The sequence below is a fragment of the Eulemur rufifrons genome, chromosome 13 (assembly GCF_041146395.1).
Source record: "Eulemur rufifrons isolate Redbay chromosome 13, OSU_ERuf_1, whole genome shotgun sequence".
Taxonomy (NCBI): domain Eukaryota; kingdom Metazoa; phylum Chordata; class Mammalia; order Primates; family Lemuridae; genus Eulemur; species Eulemur rufifrons.
The window spans coordinates 10,433,646-10,452,332 of NC_090995.1; the positions used below are offsets into that span (position 1 = coordinate 10,433,646).

Genomic DNA, 18,687 nt, shown 5'->3' on the forward strand with positions numbered 1-18,687 from the left:
AAGGAAAAATGACTTAAATAATTAAATATTAAATAATAAGTTGACAAAGCAAGAGATTCCAAGATAAAATAGGGAACTTATTAATATAATGGCTTTGATGAAAACATTTTTATTTTGAACTTAAAATCAAGGTTGGAGGATTGCTTTTCAAGCCTTTAAAATCTTGTACTTTGATCTAATGGGAAACAAGTGTGTTTTGTTCACTGAAAGAACAGACTGGAGTAAAACAAATACAGTATTAGAACATTTCATTTCATATGTGTCTCTAGTTTGTTTTTTTCTTAAGTTCAAAGTCTGGACTTAGAGAAAGACAAAAACAAATAGCTTTTTACATCTGCAACTGCACGTTCAGTTCAATGGTATGTTCGGATTTGTCTGATAAACTAAGAGACTGATCAAGATAAATAATAAAGTTTGTATTAACAGCATAAACTCTATGACCATTCAATACATCTGCTTAGAGTTCAAGTTCATGGGCATCTGTAGTGTTTGGGAGCACTAGTTAATGCTTAACGAATACTGCATTTCTCAAATGCTATGTTTGTTTTCCAAGCTACTTGATAGCTTTCTACTATTACTTATAAATAGAACATAGCTTATATATTTTCAAAGTAGCTCTTACCATGATCCTTCCATTTTTCTTGGGTGACCAAATATTCCCAGTGCTTACTCCACTTGGCAGGTTCGTAGTGAAAGGTGCTGTATATTCAATTTTTCCATCTCTCTGGGTGCAGTACAACTCAAGTGGCTGATACTACCGTTCCCCCCCTACCCCAGTCTCACTCTGTTGCTGGGGCTAGAGTGCCGTGGCGTCAGCCTAGCTCACAGCAACCTCAAACTCCTGGGCTCAAGTGATCCTCCTGCCTCAGCCTCCCGAGTCGCTGGGACTACAGGCATGCGCCACCATGCCCGGCTAATTTTTTCCATATATATTTTTAGTTGTCCATATAATTTCTTTCTATTTTTAGTAGAGACAGGGTCTCGCTCTTGCTCAGGCTGGTCTCGAACTCCTGACCTTGAGCAATCCACCCTCCTCAGCCTCCCAGAGTGCTAGGATTACAGGTGTGAGCCACCGCGCCCGGCCAAGAAGGTGCCTTGTTCAAAGTCTAAGCCTTTACTATCAGGGTCATGATAAAAGGCAAACTACCCAACTGTTTCTACTTAGGAAACAGACAACTCTCACATCTGCCGTCATATCAAGTCTTTATTAAGAAGTAAAGAGCTCATCATTACACATTAAGAAAATCCTTGATTGTGGAGAAAGACTTGCATACATAACATCTTCTTAAGAATACCAATTCAGGGCGGAAGAGGATAGGGATGGGAAGAGGGGGGAATTCTCCATGACTAAAGAAGAAAAATACACGTCATTTATGAGTAAAGAGAAAGAATTCTGCCAAATTTTACAAGTGCAATGAAAAACAGCATCATAATAAGTATCGTAAAAAGACTTTCTAGTGACCATAGTTCATCTATGGCACAAGGTCGCCGCACATGGATACCACATATAGCTGCACTTCAAATTGAAGTTTGTTTACATGTTAACAACATGGTACACGTACGTAAATATGTACACTCAATATCCCTGGAATGCAAACTTTGGCACGTAGTAATAAAGAACTTGGTGTAGCATATTCGAAAGAAAGTAGAGATAGAGAAGAAACCATGAGGAATAACAGTTCAAGAAACCCAATGTTTCACTTTTACAGAAGCCAACCTAGAAAGGTTTGTGTGCTCATGCTGTCTTTGGAGATTCGGCTGACATATTCCACCAACTAACTGAACGACTTGTGAATTTAAAATACAGCATTAAAAACCAGGACTCTCTTCTACTAGTTCTCCGAGTGAGGGTTATTCACCAGGACTGCATTCTCTCCTGCTTATCCTATCAGTTCTCAAGTCACCATACGTAACACTTTTGTAAAATAAAATTTTTATTTTTTTCTTGAGAAATGGATTTTCCCCCATAAATCTGGCGCGACCCCTCTGCTAATGAAACCAACCGCTGCCAACTCAGACTTTAGCTGATACCTTTTTGATAACGGATGAACTTTCAATACTAAAACCTCCTTTTTATCAAATTGAGCTCCATTTGGATTACAAATTCTAGTTCTGACACGCAGGGTCAAGATTACTTGAGTTCTATATTCTTAAAACACTGTAAAACAAGCTATGAATTTCAAAACTTTCTTACAATTTTGCTTAAAATGACCACGTTTGCTGAGTTCAAACTTTCAGTGCATAGTAAAAATTTAGGAAGTTGGTCTTATTAGATTAGTTGTAATATTAAGTTTAGTTGCAAAGGAGCGGAGCCGCATGGGAAAGAGAATGTATCAGACATCTTCACATTAAACTCATTATTAGAAAAATTCAAATTCAGCAACAATTTGGGGCTCCTGCCAATTCTCTCCTTACGGTTAGAGATGCCCTTTTATCCTAGACTTGATCTTTGGTGGTTTTACTGAGCTCAATTCAAATTGGAGCCAAAATAATGAAAAAATTAAGTGACACAGTTAGGCCCACAGACATTAGATACAGATAAAGTAACAAAAAAAAAGCATAGTACTTAACATCTTAACCACTCAGACCAATGATAGCATAATGACCACATACCGATTCTCTGATTTGGAGTTCTTTTCCATTTTACCCTTTAGAAAAGTTGACTCCAGGAAGGTAGTTGAAATAAAAGTCTCCTTTCTTAAAAGAAAGCTACATATTACGCTCATGAGCTATGCCAGAGTGGAAAGGAATGCCCGACCTTCCCTTCACCAAGTGGGCAAAAAAATAACAATACTTATTTTTGAGACTGGAAAGGAAAGTCAGAAGCCCTGTGGCGGTCCTCTTCTAGCTCTAAAAGGCGACTTCATTGTCAGCTGAGAAATACTCAGTCATGGTGGCATCTGGGCAGACCACTCAATATACTTTACAAAGATTTCTTTTTCTGTACTCAATATTTACACCTAGATTTCTTAGATGAGAAAAGGAGAAAAAAGAGTGTCCTTTGATCCACGGGTAAAGTTTATAGGAAATAAATTAAAGTGCAGAAGGTTAACAATCGGTCACAAAGATCAGTGTCCTATGGTGGTCGGGGCGTATAAATAGTGTTCTTGTGACGGCGATTCAGGACAGCCACCCTCTCCCCTGTCAGGAAGACACGTGCTAACTAACACACGCGGATCAGACATGCATATTAGCGTTCCCACCTCCTCCTCCCCCGTCCATGCCGTCTGCAGACTGCGAGGACGGCGGCCGGGAGCTCCTGGGGGGAGGCGGCCCACTCGGTCCCACGGGCGTCCCCAACCCATGACTTAGCTGGGCGGCTGCGTCCTCAGATTCCCAGCGCTCCAGCTCTTCCCGCACGAGCCGTTCCATCTGTTCCCTGTGGATGTCACTGTCCCGGCCCAGTCTTTCATCCTAAAAAGGGAAAAGGAAACCAGGGTGTGGGGGGGGGGGGCTGGGGGCAGGGCCGATGCATGCCCTTCTCCTTAGAAAGCGCATCAGGGAATCTGGGGGCCAGATAATCTGCCTGGAGTTAGCTAAGGGTGCAGACGTGCACCAAGTTAGAGCCATTCGCAAAGTCCCCGGAGCCGTTTGTCACTTAATTCCGTTCTGCAGCGCGGGCAGGGCCCTTAGGGTGTGGAGCGTTAAGAAAGCAGCGCCCCCCGCAGACTATCCTGGGGTCTGCAGTTACGGAGAAGGACAAACATCTCAGGGGAAGGCTACAAATACGACTGCCTCGATATTTTATAGAATCAAAGAGTGTGTCTCATGCAGAGAAAAAAAAAAAATCTGAAAATGAGAGTAAATGGGAAGAGCAGTGTGAATTTCTGTAAATGCAATTTTTTTAAACTCTTCTTCAATGCTGCAAATAGCAAACAGTGTCACCGACATGCATTTTAATCAGCGAGCGAGCGCCCCGTTCCCCACGTCGCGCCCCAGGCCCTTTACCTCGGCCACTCCCTCCAGCAGCCGGCCCAGCACCTCCCTCCGCTTCAGCTTGGCCCGCTCCATGATCTCCAGCTTCACGATCACCGCGTCGATCTTGGACACGATGCTGCCGATCGAGTGCTCCATGCGGTCCACCCGCCGCACCAGGCTGCGGGAGGGGCAAAGCCCTGGTCACTCACTGGCTTTTCAGCCCGGGTGGCTTTTCAGATACAAATGCTAGAAGTTGGTTTTTTTTTTTGCAATAGGATCATTTGTAAGACTTTCTAACTGGTTTCAAGCTTGAGGGATAAACTCAGCGCCGCTGCGTGGGAGTGTTAATTGCACCCACTTTCCTGCAAGCCCACTGTAGCAGAAGTCTTAAAAATGCATGCTTTTTCCTTTACTCGGAAATTTCATTTTTAGAAAAGTTTCTAAAGGAGGCTGGGCACGGCGGCTCATGCCTATAATCCTAGCATTTTGGGAGGCCGAGGTGGGAGGATCACTTGAGGCCAGGAGTTTGAGGCATCCTGAGATATTAATAGATACTTTGGGTTGGCAGGATAATGGGAGACTTTGATGTTTTCTTTTACTTTGATTTGCCACTATTCTTAGAATGAACATATTATATAAGAGAAAGAAAATAAAACCGATAAAAGTTATAAAAAAGAACTGATGATTAGTCATGGAAAGGAGTTGAGTTCTCAATGAGGGAAAATGCCTAGTCTCATTGCGACCCTTGTCAACCCCAATCCTGCCAATGTATTTCTACTTACACTTGAAACTCTTCATAAGAAACCCCACTAGAGATGCTTCCCCGCCTTCTGGAGCTATGTCCACTGTCTTCATCATCATCCTCCTCGGAGTCATCCAGGCTTCTCGGGAAACTCCGGCTGCTCATGGGACGTGGTAAGGAGCTGTGATCCAAGTCCAGGTCCTCCTGAAGAACACGGGGCCATTGAGGGAGGGGCAGGGACTCCGAGACCCCACGGAAGCTTCAGTGAGAACTTGGGTCAGTAGGCAGTGGATGTGTGCTATTTCCTTAGGATTTCTTTGTGGTTAACACCAGATCGGGGTTCTCACATTTTGCAATTTTGTGGATTGGCAAATTTCCAAAACAGATTTGAACAACCAGCAAGAAGTCACTAACTTTTTGTTTGACCAAAAAAGAACATTAAAAACAATAAAGCAAAGAAAAAAGTAAATGAAGAAGTATATTCTGAGTATCCTTTATTTGAGATGCTTGGGACCAGAGGTGTTTTAGATTTTTTTTTTTTAAATATTTGCATTATAGTTACCAGTTCAACATCTCTAGTCTGAAAATCCAAAATCCAAACTGCTCCGATGAGCATTTCTTTTGAGCATGACCTACGAGTGTCATGTTGGTGCTCAAAAAGTTTCAGATTTTGGAGTATTTTGGATTTTAATTTTTGAGTTAAGAACCATCAACCTGTATCACCTTTTTTTTTTTTATAAAAGATAAAACATTCAATAGCTCCAAAGTAGGAAGACATAATCTCAGAATAAGAATTTTGACTAAATATAGCCTTGTGAAAATTTTGCTCATTCTGTGTTTACGTTTCACTATGACTGGCGATGTCTGTCACCTTCTGGCACTGTCTGTGGAGCAGCATTTAGAAACGATTGTTCTAGACCTCTCCTCCTGTTAATGTTATTTTATTATAAATGTTAATAACTTAAATAGCTAACCAGAATAATTTTGTAACTCTTGATAAATATATATTTTTTCCTCCTCATTCTTATGGACATTGTAAACTGTGCAACTAATCGGTCTTCTCTTTTCAAGTTGATTATAGGAAAGCTTAAGGGCAAATTTGTAGCCCAATCTTTATAAGCACAGGTAGTTTCTATGGAATGCATTTTTTAGCTTCATCCATAATCTATTATTTTAATGACTTTTGTTTTTGGATCTCTTTTCATTTTGACTTTTTTACATCATGCCAACTTAATCCATTTGTATATATAATTGTGTTATATATCCTTTGCGGAATAAGCAGGGAACTAATACGTAACTGATTGAGATGGGGCGGTATAGGAAGACACTCAGTAGCCTTCTACTTCCTCTCCTTTTATAGGGTCTGATGCGTTGTGGGCGCTGAATCAAATCATGTTCTCCTAAACTAGACCCACCCTCTCTTTTTCCAAGTCGTCTCTCATCTGCTGGTGTTCGTGTTCCGTCAGTTCTTGGTCTCCATCTTGGTCATACTTTGTGAATATCGCCTCAATCTCTGCATCAGTGTGGCCTTTCCTGAAATCATTGAGAGGATACAGATGAAATTATTCTTGTACATGGTCCAACCCAAACACAGAGACATCCAAATGGAGGAGGAAAGGAGAAATCGCTGAATGGGAGCCAGTCCTTTTCGTACGACACATTCCCGAAAGACACCTGCCTCTGAAAACAAATGTACCTGTGAGTACTTGGGCCAGAAATATCCTTATCGCCAAGAACTTATCTTTAGGAGCAGGAATTTCCCAGGGCCACAGGAAGTGTCATTCTTACCCTTTGAGATCTTGTCGAAGTTCATCGAAGTTTAACTTGCCTCCCCCTTGCCTCAGACTCTCTGAGATGTCATCCACGGTATTTTTTTTCAGTTTTAGTTTGACCAAAGCTTTATGGTAGCCCTAGCAGGAAAAAAAAAGAGACTTGGTTTAGTTTATTCTCCTTTTGCATTTGCTTTACCTTCCATCTACAGTAGTAACTACTATGAACCCGGTGCCGGTGTAAACTGGACCCTCGACAAGTGTGTTGAATGAATGAATGATGAATGTATCCAGTTTTCCATAGAACTCTTGTGGAATAGTTACATGGAAAATGTCAGGGTCTTTCAATAAATCAAGAAGAACTAAGGGGCTGGGCGCGGTGGCTCATGCCTGTAATCCTAGCACTTTGGGAGGCCAAGGCGGGTGGATAGTTTGAGCTCAGGAGTTTGAGACCAGCCCGAGCAAGAGCGAGACCCCGTCTCTACTAAAAATAGAAAGAAATTATATGGACAACTAAAAATATATATAGAAAAAATTAGCCGGGCATGGTGGCGCTTGCCTTTTGTCCCAGCTACTTGGGAGGCTGAGGCAGGAGGATCGCCTGAGCCCAGGAGTTTGAGGCTGCTGTGAGCTAGGCTGACATCACGGCACTCTAGCCCGGACAACAGAGTGAGACTCTGTCTCAAAGAAAAAAAAAAAGAAAGAAAAAAGAAAAAAAAAGAAAAAAAGAAGAAGAACTAAAGGCCTTTTATTCATATATGTACTCAAGTTTAGGTGACAGAATTGAAAATCACTACATATTCCACAGCTGTCTGCCTCAGAATATACAGGAATATGCAATAATACTTAAGGATACCAAGAAACTCAAGTCATGTCATTATCTCACAGTCAGTAACATCCTTATACATGGTAAGTGTGTAAAAAAAATCCCGGTGAAACGCAGATGAGGATTTTTCAGCAACAAACTTCAGGCAGCTCTTGCTTTGCGTGGCAGTACGACACTGCTAAGAGTGTACACGTTGAAATTGATCTGAATAATGAATAGGAAGAATTGTTTTGTCACCTTTGAAACTTTTTGTCAAAACACTAAAAACTACCTTGGTTTTTCACATACATTTATAAGGAAATAAAAAAATAAAATGAATTATTTCTTTAGTACACTGAAATTTAAACCATTAGACACATTGAAAAATAAAGCGTTCTATTTCTTTGTAAGCAACACCTCCCGAGTGGTTTGAACAGAGCTCGCCGTCTTCTCATGGTGCATTATTTCATCACACACCTCATGATGTGGAGTGAACGTCTTTTCTGTGCATTGTCATGCTCCTTTCTTAATATGGATTAACTTCCAGCATTTTTTTTCTTTTGCACTTTCATTATTGTGAAATATCTCTACTAAGAGTTCCTTTCATGTGAAGGCTGTTGCTGGCATCATTTCCTCTGAGACATCTTCAACCTTCTAATCACAACCACGTTCCTCATTTATGTTGATAAATCTGCTTTCAACTAAGTTTTTCTGGCTGCAGGGTCCAAACTCCATGGTCAGCTACTGCTTCTATAAATCCATCATGCTTGTGTTGAATTTCACTTTGTGCAACGTGTTGTCAGGGGCTTGGTGTTATTTAACAAAATTGGGGTAACTGACATGTGTACTCATCAGACTCGTGCAAGTGTTTGTACGCACTCGGGAGATTTGCTAAAATGTAACCAACTGCTATGATGCAGAATTCAGGATAACATGAATCTTAGGTCCCTTCCAGGGGACTTTGTTTTAAGAGGAAACTTTGTTGAAGCTTTCTATTACAACAAGACTCACAGACAACATAGTCCTAAGGCTTGAACCAATAAAAAACCCACACACATGCACATCACAGTTAAGCAGCTGCTATATTTTAGCAAAATGACGTTAGGAAACAAGCTCTGTACTTTAAATGCAGTTATTTGTCGTTGTGTAACTTTTACACTGTAAACCAAATAAAGAAGTCACATTGAGAAGAACAAAGGTACCTAACTTTCCTGTCCTGCCCTTCTATTTAACAAATATTTCCTGAGAAGGCGCAGAAGTAAAAGTTCTCAGGCCTCCATGCTTATGGCCTGAATCCCTGGATGGACTTTTCCTTTGACTATTTAAAAACTGCCCTGGAAGGTCAAGGGGAATGGGTGAACTAGTGTTTTCTTCTAAAACTTTTCCTTTTCTTTTTTGATAATGGTCACTGAGATAGAAAAGCTGGAAATACCTTTATATAATCTTCCCTTCTGGTTTATTCTGAACTCAGGATTTCTAGCGGAGATGCCAAAACAAATAAAGGTGATAAAACCATCAGCTTAGCTCTTAAAGAGTCAAAAGATTATTGAGAATTTAATTCCAGGGCATAAAAGGATTCCAAAATTTGAGTGCAAGCTGGCAGTGTGGCCATCAAGCCTCCAAGATAGGGAACGCTTAAATCATTCCTGAAATAATAGCAATCTACTCTTTATTTTAAACAATTTCAATGGATCAATGTTGATTTGGAAACCTGGCTAAAACAATACTCATTTTATGTAGGAAATAAGACAATTCTGAGAATTCGGGCTCTTCCTACCTTTCTGATAAGATCTGAGAGCTCCATTTCGGCTTTCTGCTGGGCCAAATCAGATTTCACTTCAGAGTAAGTGTCATTAATGATGGCCAAAAACATGTTCTGTTTGTAAATCAAACAAAGTTAAAAATTAAAGGAAGGAATCTCGTTATTTTCTGTAAACATGAATCCAAAAATCAAAGCAAGCCTTTTGGTACACCATTTTCCCCCCAATCTGCGTGCTTTCTGAAGTTATAAATTAATAGTTTTGCTACCATATTCTTTGGGAAAATTATTTTCACCATTAAGTCACGCCAAAGGAAAATATAATGTATATTCTTACTTAACTAAACCATATGTTGGGATATATTTTGCAAAAAGAGACAAGAATGAAATACAACAAAATATTAATGTATTTACTTACAAATGGTGGGATTATTCTATTATTTTTGCTTATCTATGTTCTCTCCATTAAAACATTTTACATAAATGACTGCAGGTGTAGAACCTGAAAAGGCTCTTCAAATTCAATAGTCAACACCAACAAGCAGAATTCTATGCTTAGTCCAAATTTTGTTATATCATCATACTTGAGATTTACAAAACATATTTTAAAGAGTTTAAAAAACCTCTGCAAACAGGAATACAGGAATCCTAGTAGGAAGATAGCAAAGAAAAGCTTTTTGAAAGAGACGTAGACTGTGGAGTCATGCAAACCTGGGTCTATGTTGTTTAACTTTTCTAATGTTTAAGATTTACTTATTTGTTTTGGACTGATAAAATGGGAAACATAATAGTACCTTCCTTACAGATTTGTAGTGAGGGTTCATGAGATAATTTCTGTAAATTGCTTAGGACAGGTCCTAACGCAGGTAATTAGCCTAATTCACAGCTACCGAGTTACTACTCAGTAACGGTGAGTTCATTTTCCTGACTTTTCCCTCCCCCAGTAGTAATGGCTTGTGCTTCCAACACACTTTTTCCAAGCACTGCACCCAGTAGATCAGATCCCTTTTTTTACATTCTCTTGTTTTTCCTTTTTAGAATGTAACTGTGGTTTGTAACTATCGAGTTGTATATTTGATTACGTCTGTTTTCCCCACAAATCCATGGCATCTTCATGAGGACGAGGCTGGTCTCTGTTTTCCTTAACATGGTATCCTCAGTATCTAACACACTGCTTTACAGTGTACAATATACGTGAAATACTAAACTGCATATTATACACTGTTTATAATATTAAATATATAGGCATATAGTGGTTCAGGAAACATTTATTGAATGATGGATGAACAAACAAATGAGGGCTCTCTTATTTTAACGGGCTACTGAATCTCTATCAGTTCAGGAAGGACATTGTTAAAGATGCTGTAGCAGAAATGAGAATAGAATACGGAATGCATGTAAGTTTTTGGCTAACTGCTCAACGTCAAGGGTGGATAATTGCAGTCAGAGTAATATCTTCCACCTCTTTCCTCCCAACCCAGGCATTTAATGTTCTATTTTTGCTTCCAAATGGCTGTTAGCTAATGCCTGCAATTGTCTCAGTTGAAATGGAACAAAGGGTGGGTCCTCGGAGCAGATTATGAAAAATAGGAAGTGGCTAAGAAAGACTCTTAAAGGTGGGGGGAGAACAAGGTCACCCTCCCTGAGCTCCATGCCATCTCACAAGGTTCACTTAAGTGCCAGGTGGATGCCGGCACGAGGCGGTCTTTCCCTGTCATTGACGGGTGGGGGGAGAGTGAAGGTTTCCTGGCTCAGCTGAGTCACTTCACACCACTGTGGCTTCTTGTTAAATAAACAGGGGCATCAAATGATTGACAATCAAATCAATCAATCAAATGATTGACACCAGGCAGTCGGCTTCAGAGGGTGGCCCACCCTACACTCACCTTGCCATTTCCTTAAAAGACAGGTTTGCATAGGAAGTCACCTTCTTCCTGTCTATCTCTGGGGATGCAGGGAGAGTGATTCCTTTTTGTGCAGTAGTACACAAAATTATTTTAGTGTAAAGGCAAAAACTAACGGTTTCTTTTCACGTTCTGGGGACTGATCTGATAAAATGACTGGATAATTTGGAAGGCGATGGTGCCTACAAAATGGCAACATTCAAACGAGTCCACGCTGGAGTATTTCCAGTGGCCACAGTTCTGTCCCTCATTGGGCAGATCTGTGTACTGAGAAATCTAGGTGTCCTGGGGTCAACTGAAGGGTTAGTTGCAGAACTCAATTCCTGGTTTTTGTTTTCTTTGTAGAGATTCAGGTGCTCTGGAATCCAAACTACTACCAATGCCAGAGGGGAACAAAAGCTTATTCTTCCCTCTGTTTTTTTCTTTAATATATGCTAGGAAGAAGAAGCTTAAGAGGCTTAAGTTTAAAAACTACCACACGTGCATACAGCAAGACACAAAAGGACTTGCATGGTATTCCTGACCCTTTTAGTCCTATTGACGTACATCTAATAATCAGTAAATACCTTTTTTGTACTTAGCCAGTAACACCTGCACCGACTTTGGAGCTATTACACTGAATTACTGAAAATGTGATCGTTCAACCTTTCACAGAGGATCTTTATAAAATTTTCAGAAATGGAAACAATGTTATTTTCTTCAGATGAGTGTTCTTAAGATGATTGTTAGTGTTTAGATAAAGAATACTCATTGCCTAAGTTAAGCTAACTTAATTTAATGCCTTCTCAGTGAACAAATGAATATACAAAAGTCAAGACGAGAAACAAAATACTTAAAAAAAAAATCTTAATTAACTTAAAGCAAAAACATTAAAAATGTTAATTTGTACCAGATCAAGAGAATAAAAAATTATTTTTGAAAATAATTTTATTTTTAAATTAAGTTTTATTTTCTTGAAAATAATCTTTAAAGAAATTTCTATTTATTGTTCGATTTAGTTTTTTTTTTTTGGAGACAAGAGTCTTGCTCTGTTGTAGATTTAGTTTTAAATTTAATATTTGAATATTCTTTGTAGGCAGTCTCTAGATGTGTGAAATATAATTAAGTTAAAACAGTCTATCTTAATCTTGACATGCAATAATATTCAACTATTACTTGACATTCTGGACCTAACTTGCTTTGTCAGTTCTTATTGTTTAAAAAGAAGAAGAAAGAGAGAATTGAAAAGTCATGCTAGCAGGGACTTTAAAAGTGCTGACACGTGTTAAAAAAGCATGTAAGCATATTCTAGCTTTTAGGCAAAGCACTATTTTAGGTAACTTTATAAATTTGCACTTGATCTAATTGTTTTGCAGTGAATAGACATATACATGGATAAATGAAAGACCACAGAAAAGATATTGAGTAAGTCTTAAGACTGTGAATCAATAAGAAAAATAAAATGTTTTCTTTTTTTCTTTTACTTTTTTTTCCTTCCTCCCTTCCCCTAAATGTTTTCTAATATCTACATTTTTTGCTATTTCCTGGGTCTTTTTTTTAAAATGACAGGCTACCGAGAAAAAAGAAGATGGTGATTTATGAATGTGATGTTTAAAACACCTCACTATAAACAAAAATGTACATACCAAAAGAATGAAGAACATAAAGAACACAAAGGTAGTGAAATAAATTGGTCCCAAAACTCGATTAGCTTCCTCAATCTCTGCAAAGTTGATATCGCCCAAAATGATACGGAATTGAGTGAAGCTATAAAAACAAAACAAAACAAGCGAAACAAAACAAAATACACAATATAAAAACAAAGAATGTCTAGCAGTTCAGGTAACATTTCTTAAAGATGATTTTACATTTTTGGACCTTTTTAGCAGTGTAAGTAGCTGTCAAATAATAGAAAACTGTCGAGCCCTTTGGAAAACTCTTGCTACTTAGATCGGCAATTGAAGCCTTCTGGAATGATAATAATATGCTTTCATGCTACGTATGTTACTTCTATTTGGTTACAAAGAAAATATAGTTGTTATTCGGTGACTTATAAAGCAATTGGCTGTAGGAATTCAATACATAATCTGGGTAAAACATGCTAACTCTAAATCTTCACAACGGTTACCCTGGGTTTGAAGTTAAAAATCTCTTTCAAAAAAAAAGAAAAGATTTCAGAAGGATAGCCAAAATGGTTTGTGTTCCAAGATTCAATATCGTCACATGTACTCAAACTGCGGTCAGAGTGGCCAGGGCTTGGGAGTGTTGGGTCTTACACAGTAAAATCATTTCCATTTCTGACTTTTATCAAACAGCGACATTATTTAGGGATCCTTGTGCATAAAGCCCTGTGAACTTCCATGATCATGATCTTCTTCTCCTTTCCTAACTAATTCCTTTCCAAATGGCAAACAAATCTGATACTGGCTACTTTTTTTTTGTTTTTAGTATCATATTTGGAAACTTTGGAAAAAGACCAAAAATTCCTATAGTGGTCTGAGTTTATCCTAGAATATAAGAAATACCTTTTTTTCTCTTAGAAAATTACCTGAAGTTCAAAATATATGGCAGCAATATTCAACAGGAATAAAAATATAGGCAAGGCCGGGCGCGGTGGCTCACGCCTGTAATCCTAGCACTCTGGGAGGCCGAGGCGGGTGGATCGCTGGAGGTCAGGAGTTCGAGACCAGCCTGAGCAAGAGTGAGACCCCGTCTCTACTAAAAATAGAAAGAAATTATCTGGACAACTAAAAATATACATAGAAAAAATTAGCCGGGCATGGTGGCACATGCCTGTAGTCCCAGCAACTAGGGAGGCTGAGGCAGGAGGATTGCTTGAGCCCAGGAGTTTGAGGTTGCTGTGAGCTAGGCTGACGCCACGGCACTCACTCTAGCCTGGGCAACAGAGCAAGACTCTGTCTCAAAAAAAAAATATATATATATATAGGCAAATGGCCTTTTCAAAGCTACCATCTGCATTTGGTGCTAAGAAGACTTTGGCCTTTGGATAGTGTTGGTTTACTGTTCTACTATATCTTACTACTCTAGGGCTGCTATGTTAAGCAACAGCATTTTACAATGTCTTGTCTTTTTTGTATTGGTGGCTCAATGTTTCTGAAAAGGTAATTAATTCTTATTTAAAATAACTACTTTTAAACACTTGGTAGTCAAATGGTGACTGTGAAGATTTCTTTATCCTTGAGAAGGCAGTGACATCTCTGATTAAATTTTTCTCCTTCCTTCCATACATACTTACATACACTCTTGGAAAGTACTGAAGTCGTCAATCTGAGTGCCAAAGACAAGGTATGCCAACTGGGCGTAAGCTAGGAAAATAATGAAGAACATGATAGCAAAGCCAAAGAGGTCTTTGGCACACCGCGACATGGTCGTGGAGAGCTGGCTCATGGTCCTGTTGAAACTGATAAATTTGAAGAGCTGTAAAAGAGAAGGAAGATGTCAACAGAGAAACGGAGAAACGAAATGGGATATATACATACGATATAAAATGTCATTCAGTCCTAAAAAAAAAAAATGAAATTCTGACACACACCGCAACACGGACGAACATTGAAAACATGCTAAGTGAAACAAGCCTGACCCAAAGGACAAACACTGCAGGATTCCACTTCTATGAGGACCTGTGGGTAGTCAATTTCACCTAGACAGGAAGTAGAATACAGGTGACCAGGAGCTGGGGGTGGGTGGGTGGCAAGTTAGTGGTTAATGGACACAGAGTTTCAGGTTAGATGAGAAAAAGTTCTAGAAACCCATATTACAGATAGTTGCACAAACTGTGAATGTACTTAATGCCGCTGAGTTGTACACTTAAAAATGGTTAGAGTGGTTAAATTTTATGTTATGCATATTTACCACAATAAAAAAAAAAGAGAGAAATGACTTTTTTTTTTTTTGGTCAAATCCAGCAACTTCCATTCTGCCATTCAGAAAGTATTTGGTGAGCACTCAGCAACTGCCAGGCACTGTTCCTAGAGTTGGGAACACAGCAGTGAGTAGAGTGACATCGCTTACATTTTACGCGACGATTAAAATGCAGTGAAAACAGGTTCAATTATAATTAAAACGACTAGTGATATTTTTCCCCAAGAAAGGATTAAGAGAGATACAAACTCTCCAAATAAAAATGAATTAAAAAAAAACCAAGGCAATTCTCACTGCGTATTATTCACTGTCATTTATTGTGCATCCGCTATGTGGGGGGGGCTTCACGGAGGGCTGTCTCAAATCTCTGCAGTGACGGCAATATTGGCCTTCTGTCCCCAGGAGACAGTCGGGGCTCGGAGCCAGAGGTTGAACCCAGCTCTGCCTGACTGCAAAACCGTATTGAGCATTTCTGTAGAGAAGGCACTGAGGGTTGTGCAGCTTGTGGCCCAGAGGGTATGACAAGCCACGCAGCCCTAGGGAGATGACCTCTTACTGCATCGGCTAAACATGGAGGGGTATGAGAAGCTGTGTCATGGTCCCTGCCTGGAAGAACTTAATGGTAAAGTGCTGGGTGCAAGATATGTCCAAGAGAAGCATTAAATAAAACACAACAGCCTGAGAAACACAGTGGACGAAAATCTCTAGAATTTTACTTAAAGTTCTCTTGTGCATTGTTTCTGGCCACGGTGAAATTTTTTTTGAGGGTTGTAATCACATTACTTAATACAAACCAAATTCATGTGAGATCTAGATTATTATCACTGTTTTATCATAAAGATTTGGTGCTTTAGTGATGGTTTCTCTTGAACAAACATGTCACTGAATAAGCAGCATGAGAAATACAGGATGAGGTCTCTCCGTCCTTTGATGAACCTTCCAGGAAGGTTCGAACACCAATTCAGGAATATATAACCATGGGCGAGTACCTCCTAGGACAGCGAAGGTTAGAACACCAATTCAGGAATATATAACCATGGGCGAGTACCTCCTAGGACAGCGCGGTTTCAGAGAACTTTCTGCGATGATGGAAGTGTTCTATATTTCCACTAAGACACTAGCCACATACAGACACTGAACACACAAAATGTGGCCGGTAGGATTGAGGAAATGAATTTTTAATTGTAGTTATCTTAATTTTAAATTTAAATTGCCACACACGTGGCCAGTGGCTACTGTCTGGACCGCACAATCCTAGCGCCTGGGCTGGAGATGGGGGGGGGGCAGCTGGCCCGGAATTTCCTGAAATTCCTGCATCTCCAGAATTGAGGCTTATTGTATATGCAATGCCCTCACCTTTCATGTACACGCAAATGCACGTCATGCCTTGGGACAAGAAGGAAATGAGTGAGCAAGGAACTGCTCGGAAGAGGTGTCTGTTCCAACCTCATTCTAGATAAAGCTTCCCTTACGGCCTCCACCTGGAACAGCTGCAGTCCCTTCTAGCGATCATTTCCAAGTGCAGCATCTCTCCCTCCCACCACCTGATCCCTTCTCCGCTTTCTCGTCCTCCACCTGATCACCCCACAGAAGGTGAAATTCAGACCAGCTGGTGTCAGGGCAGCCTGGGGCCGTCCTCTTACTGCATCGGTTAAACAAAACCTACAGGGACAGATCGTGCAAGAATTCAGATGGCAGGAAAAGCAGCGTTAGTCACAGGCACAGGAGTGACGCCACGCGTCTGACTGGTTTGCATTACATGTAAAACATGGAGCAGCTTTGGCCAATGGGTTGAATTCCAAACTCAAGTCCTTCGCCATTTTGTGGGACTCGTGCTAACAAAAAGAAAGAAAGAAATAGTACTAAAAATCTGGAATGTGAAATTTATAAATTACCTTAATCCAGACAAAAAAGACCGTGACAGCGGCTATGTCGTTGAACTGTATTTGCCAGAAGGCCAGATGCTCAAAGTTGGGGAAAGTATTTTGATCTTCCAGAAACTGCAGTAGCACCTCCGCATCTGATGTTCTGTGTATGTTAATTCCTATCGCTAATGCTGAGAGCTGGAAAACAAAAGATTTATGTTTTGTTACAGTGTTTTAGAAATCTACAACTCACCTTAAAATAACTAGTTTTTCAGGCCGGGCGCGGTGGCTCACGCCTGTAATCCTAGCACTCTGGGAGGCCGAGGTGGGCGGATCGTTTGAGCTCAGGAGTTCGAGATCAGCCTGAGCAAGAGCGAGACCCCATCTCTACTAAAAATAGAAAGAAATTATATGGACAGCTAAAAATATATATAGAAAAAAATCAGCCGGGCATGGTGGTGCATGCCTGTAGTCCCAGCTACTCGGGAGGCTGAGACAGGAGGATCGCTTGAGCTCAGGAGTTTGAGGTTGCTGTGAGCTAGGCTGACGCCACGGCACTCACTCTAGCCTGGGCAACAGAGTGAGACTCTGTCTCAAAAAAAAAAAAAAAAATAACTAGTTTTTCTTCACCAGTGTATTCATTCTAGGGCTCCCTGTTATACTCACCCGATGTCTTCAGGGTTATCTCACTCCCACAAGAATAACATATTTGCTATATTTTTTCAGCTAATTCTAGTGGCAAATGGTTTGCTAACGACAATGGAAATGCTTCAAAAAAGGAAAACAAATTTTTAAGAGTGGGTTGAGGGAAAGACTAATTCCCTCGAGGAAGGCTAATAGAAAACGGAACACTAATAGGGCAATGCAGCCTTTATGGGGATTTCAGAGGGTCATTTCTGTCGCAGGACAGTGGGAAGGAAGGACACAGAATAATACACGGCACAGCTATGCCAATCCCAACTTCTAAGCATCAAACAATTAAGCGTGTTCTACGCTTAATGTATACCAGGACTTAGAAAAAGGTTATCTGTTATTGCTAAACGGAGAACAGCTCGTAAAAAATCACATTTACACAGAGGCCTCTGGAAGGAAGTGAATGAGAGGATGCTTATTTAATTAATTGATTACGATGAACGGGAAACACCTTAGTCGTTATCCCCAAGTTAAGGGCAGGTCCAGCATCTACAAGATGCCACAGTCTTTTTTTTTTTTTTTTAAAAGGTTTTTTTTTTTTGAGACAGAGTCTCACTCTGTTGCCCAGGCTAGAGTGAGTGCCGTGGCGTCAGCCTAGCTCACAGCAACCTCAAACTCCTGAGCTCAAGGGATCCTCCTGCCTCAGCCTCCCGAGTAGCTGGGACTACAAGCATGCACCACCATGCCCGGCTAATTTTTTTAATATATATTTTTAGCTCTCCATATCATTTCTTTCTATTTTTAGTAGAGATGGGGTCTCGCTCTTGCTCAGGCTGGTCTCGAACTCCTGAGCTCAAATGATCCGCCCACCTCGGCCTCCCAGAGTGCTAGGATTACAGGCGTGAGCCACCCCGCCCGGCCAAGATGCCACAGTCTTGACCCTATCACTCTGCCTTCTGATTTCTCGTAGCTCAGCCAGAACACTTTGATGGCTACAACTTAAATTTCGTACTCTGTGGACTACTGGAAGAAAATTTTACACTGCGGGAGGTTTTCTCTGCCACCCCAAAATATTTTCAGGGTGTTTTTTTTTTTTTTTTTTCTTCCCATCACTTTTCACATGTGCAGAAAAATAGAAATTAATTTTTACTAGCAGTTGAAGAAAGATAAAACTAGTAAAAAAAAAAAACAAACACAACAAAACAGTGCTTTCTCCTCCACAATTCACAAGGCAGGGCAAAGCCAAATCCGAATGACTGAGTTATTCTGGTTAAATGAGAGCTGCCCAGAAATGCGTCTCCATGTTCAGAAAGGTCACTCACGCAAAAGGAGAAAATAATTGATAACACAGAAGTTGATATAATTGCAGAGAACTTTTAGATACTTTCTTGGGACTATCAAGATCCACGATGCTGAGGCTATAGGCTCGAC

At 40.1% G+C, this 18,687-nt stretch overlaps 1 protein-coding gene across 1 annotated transcript in view; it reads right to left on the reverse strand.

Annotated features, from left to right (window-relative positions):
- Positions 1-1,206: 1,206 nt before the first annotated feature.
- The window catches only part of PKD2 (polycystin 2, transient receptor potential cation channel), a 35,065-nt gene continuing 17,584 nt past the window's right edge, over positions 1,207-18,687 (reverse strand). Inside the window, exons 7-15 of the mRNA XM_069485362.1 lie at positions 16,654-16,821; positions 14,133-14,314; positions 12,523-12,643; positions 9,012-9,110; positions 6,449-6,570; positions 6,076-6,193; positions 4,701-4,864; positions 3,949-4,096; positions 1,207-3,414 (exon numbers count right to left, since the gene is read on the reverse strand). Of these exons, the coding sequence (XP_069341463.1) occupies positions 3,178-3,414; positions 3,949-4,096; positions 4,701-4,864; positions 6,076-6,193; positions 6,449-6,570; positions 9,012-9,110; positions 12,523-12,643; positions 14,133-14,314; positions 16,654-16,821 (1,359 nt within the window). The 3' untranslated portion in view covers positions 1,207-3,177. The remainder of the gene's footprint in view (positions 3,415-3,948; positions 4,097-4,700; positions 4,865-6,075; positions 6,194-6,448; positions 6,571-9,011; positions 9,111-12,522; positions 12,644-14,132; positions 14,315-16,653; positions 16,822-18,687) is intronic.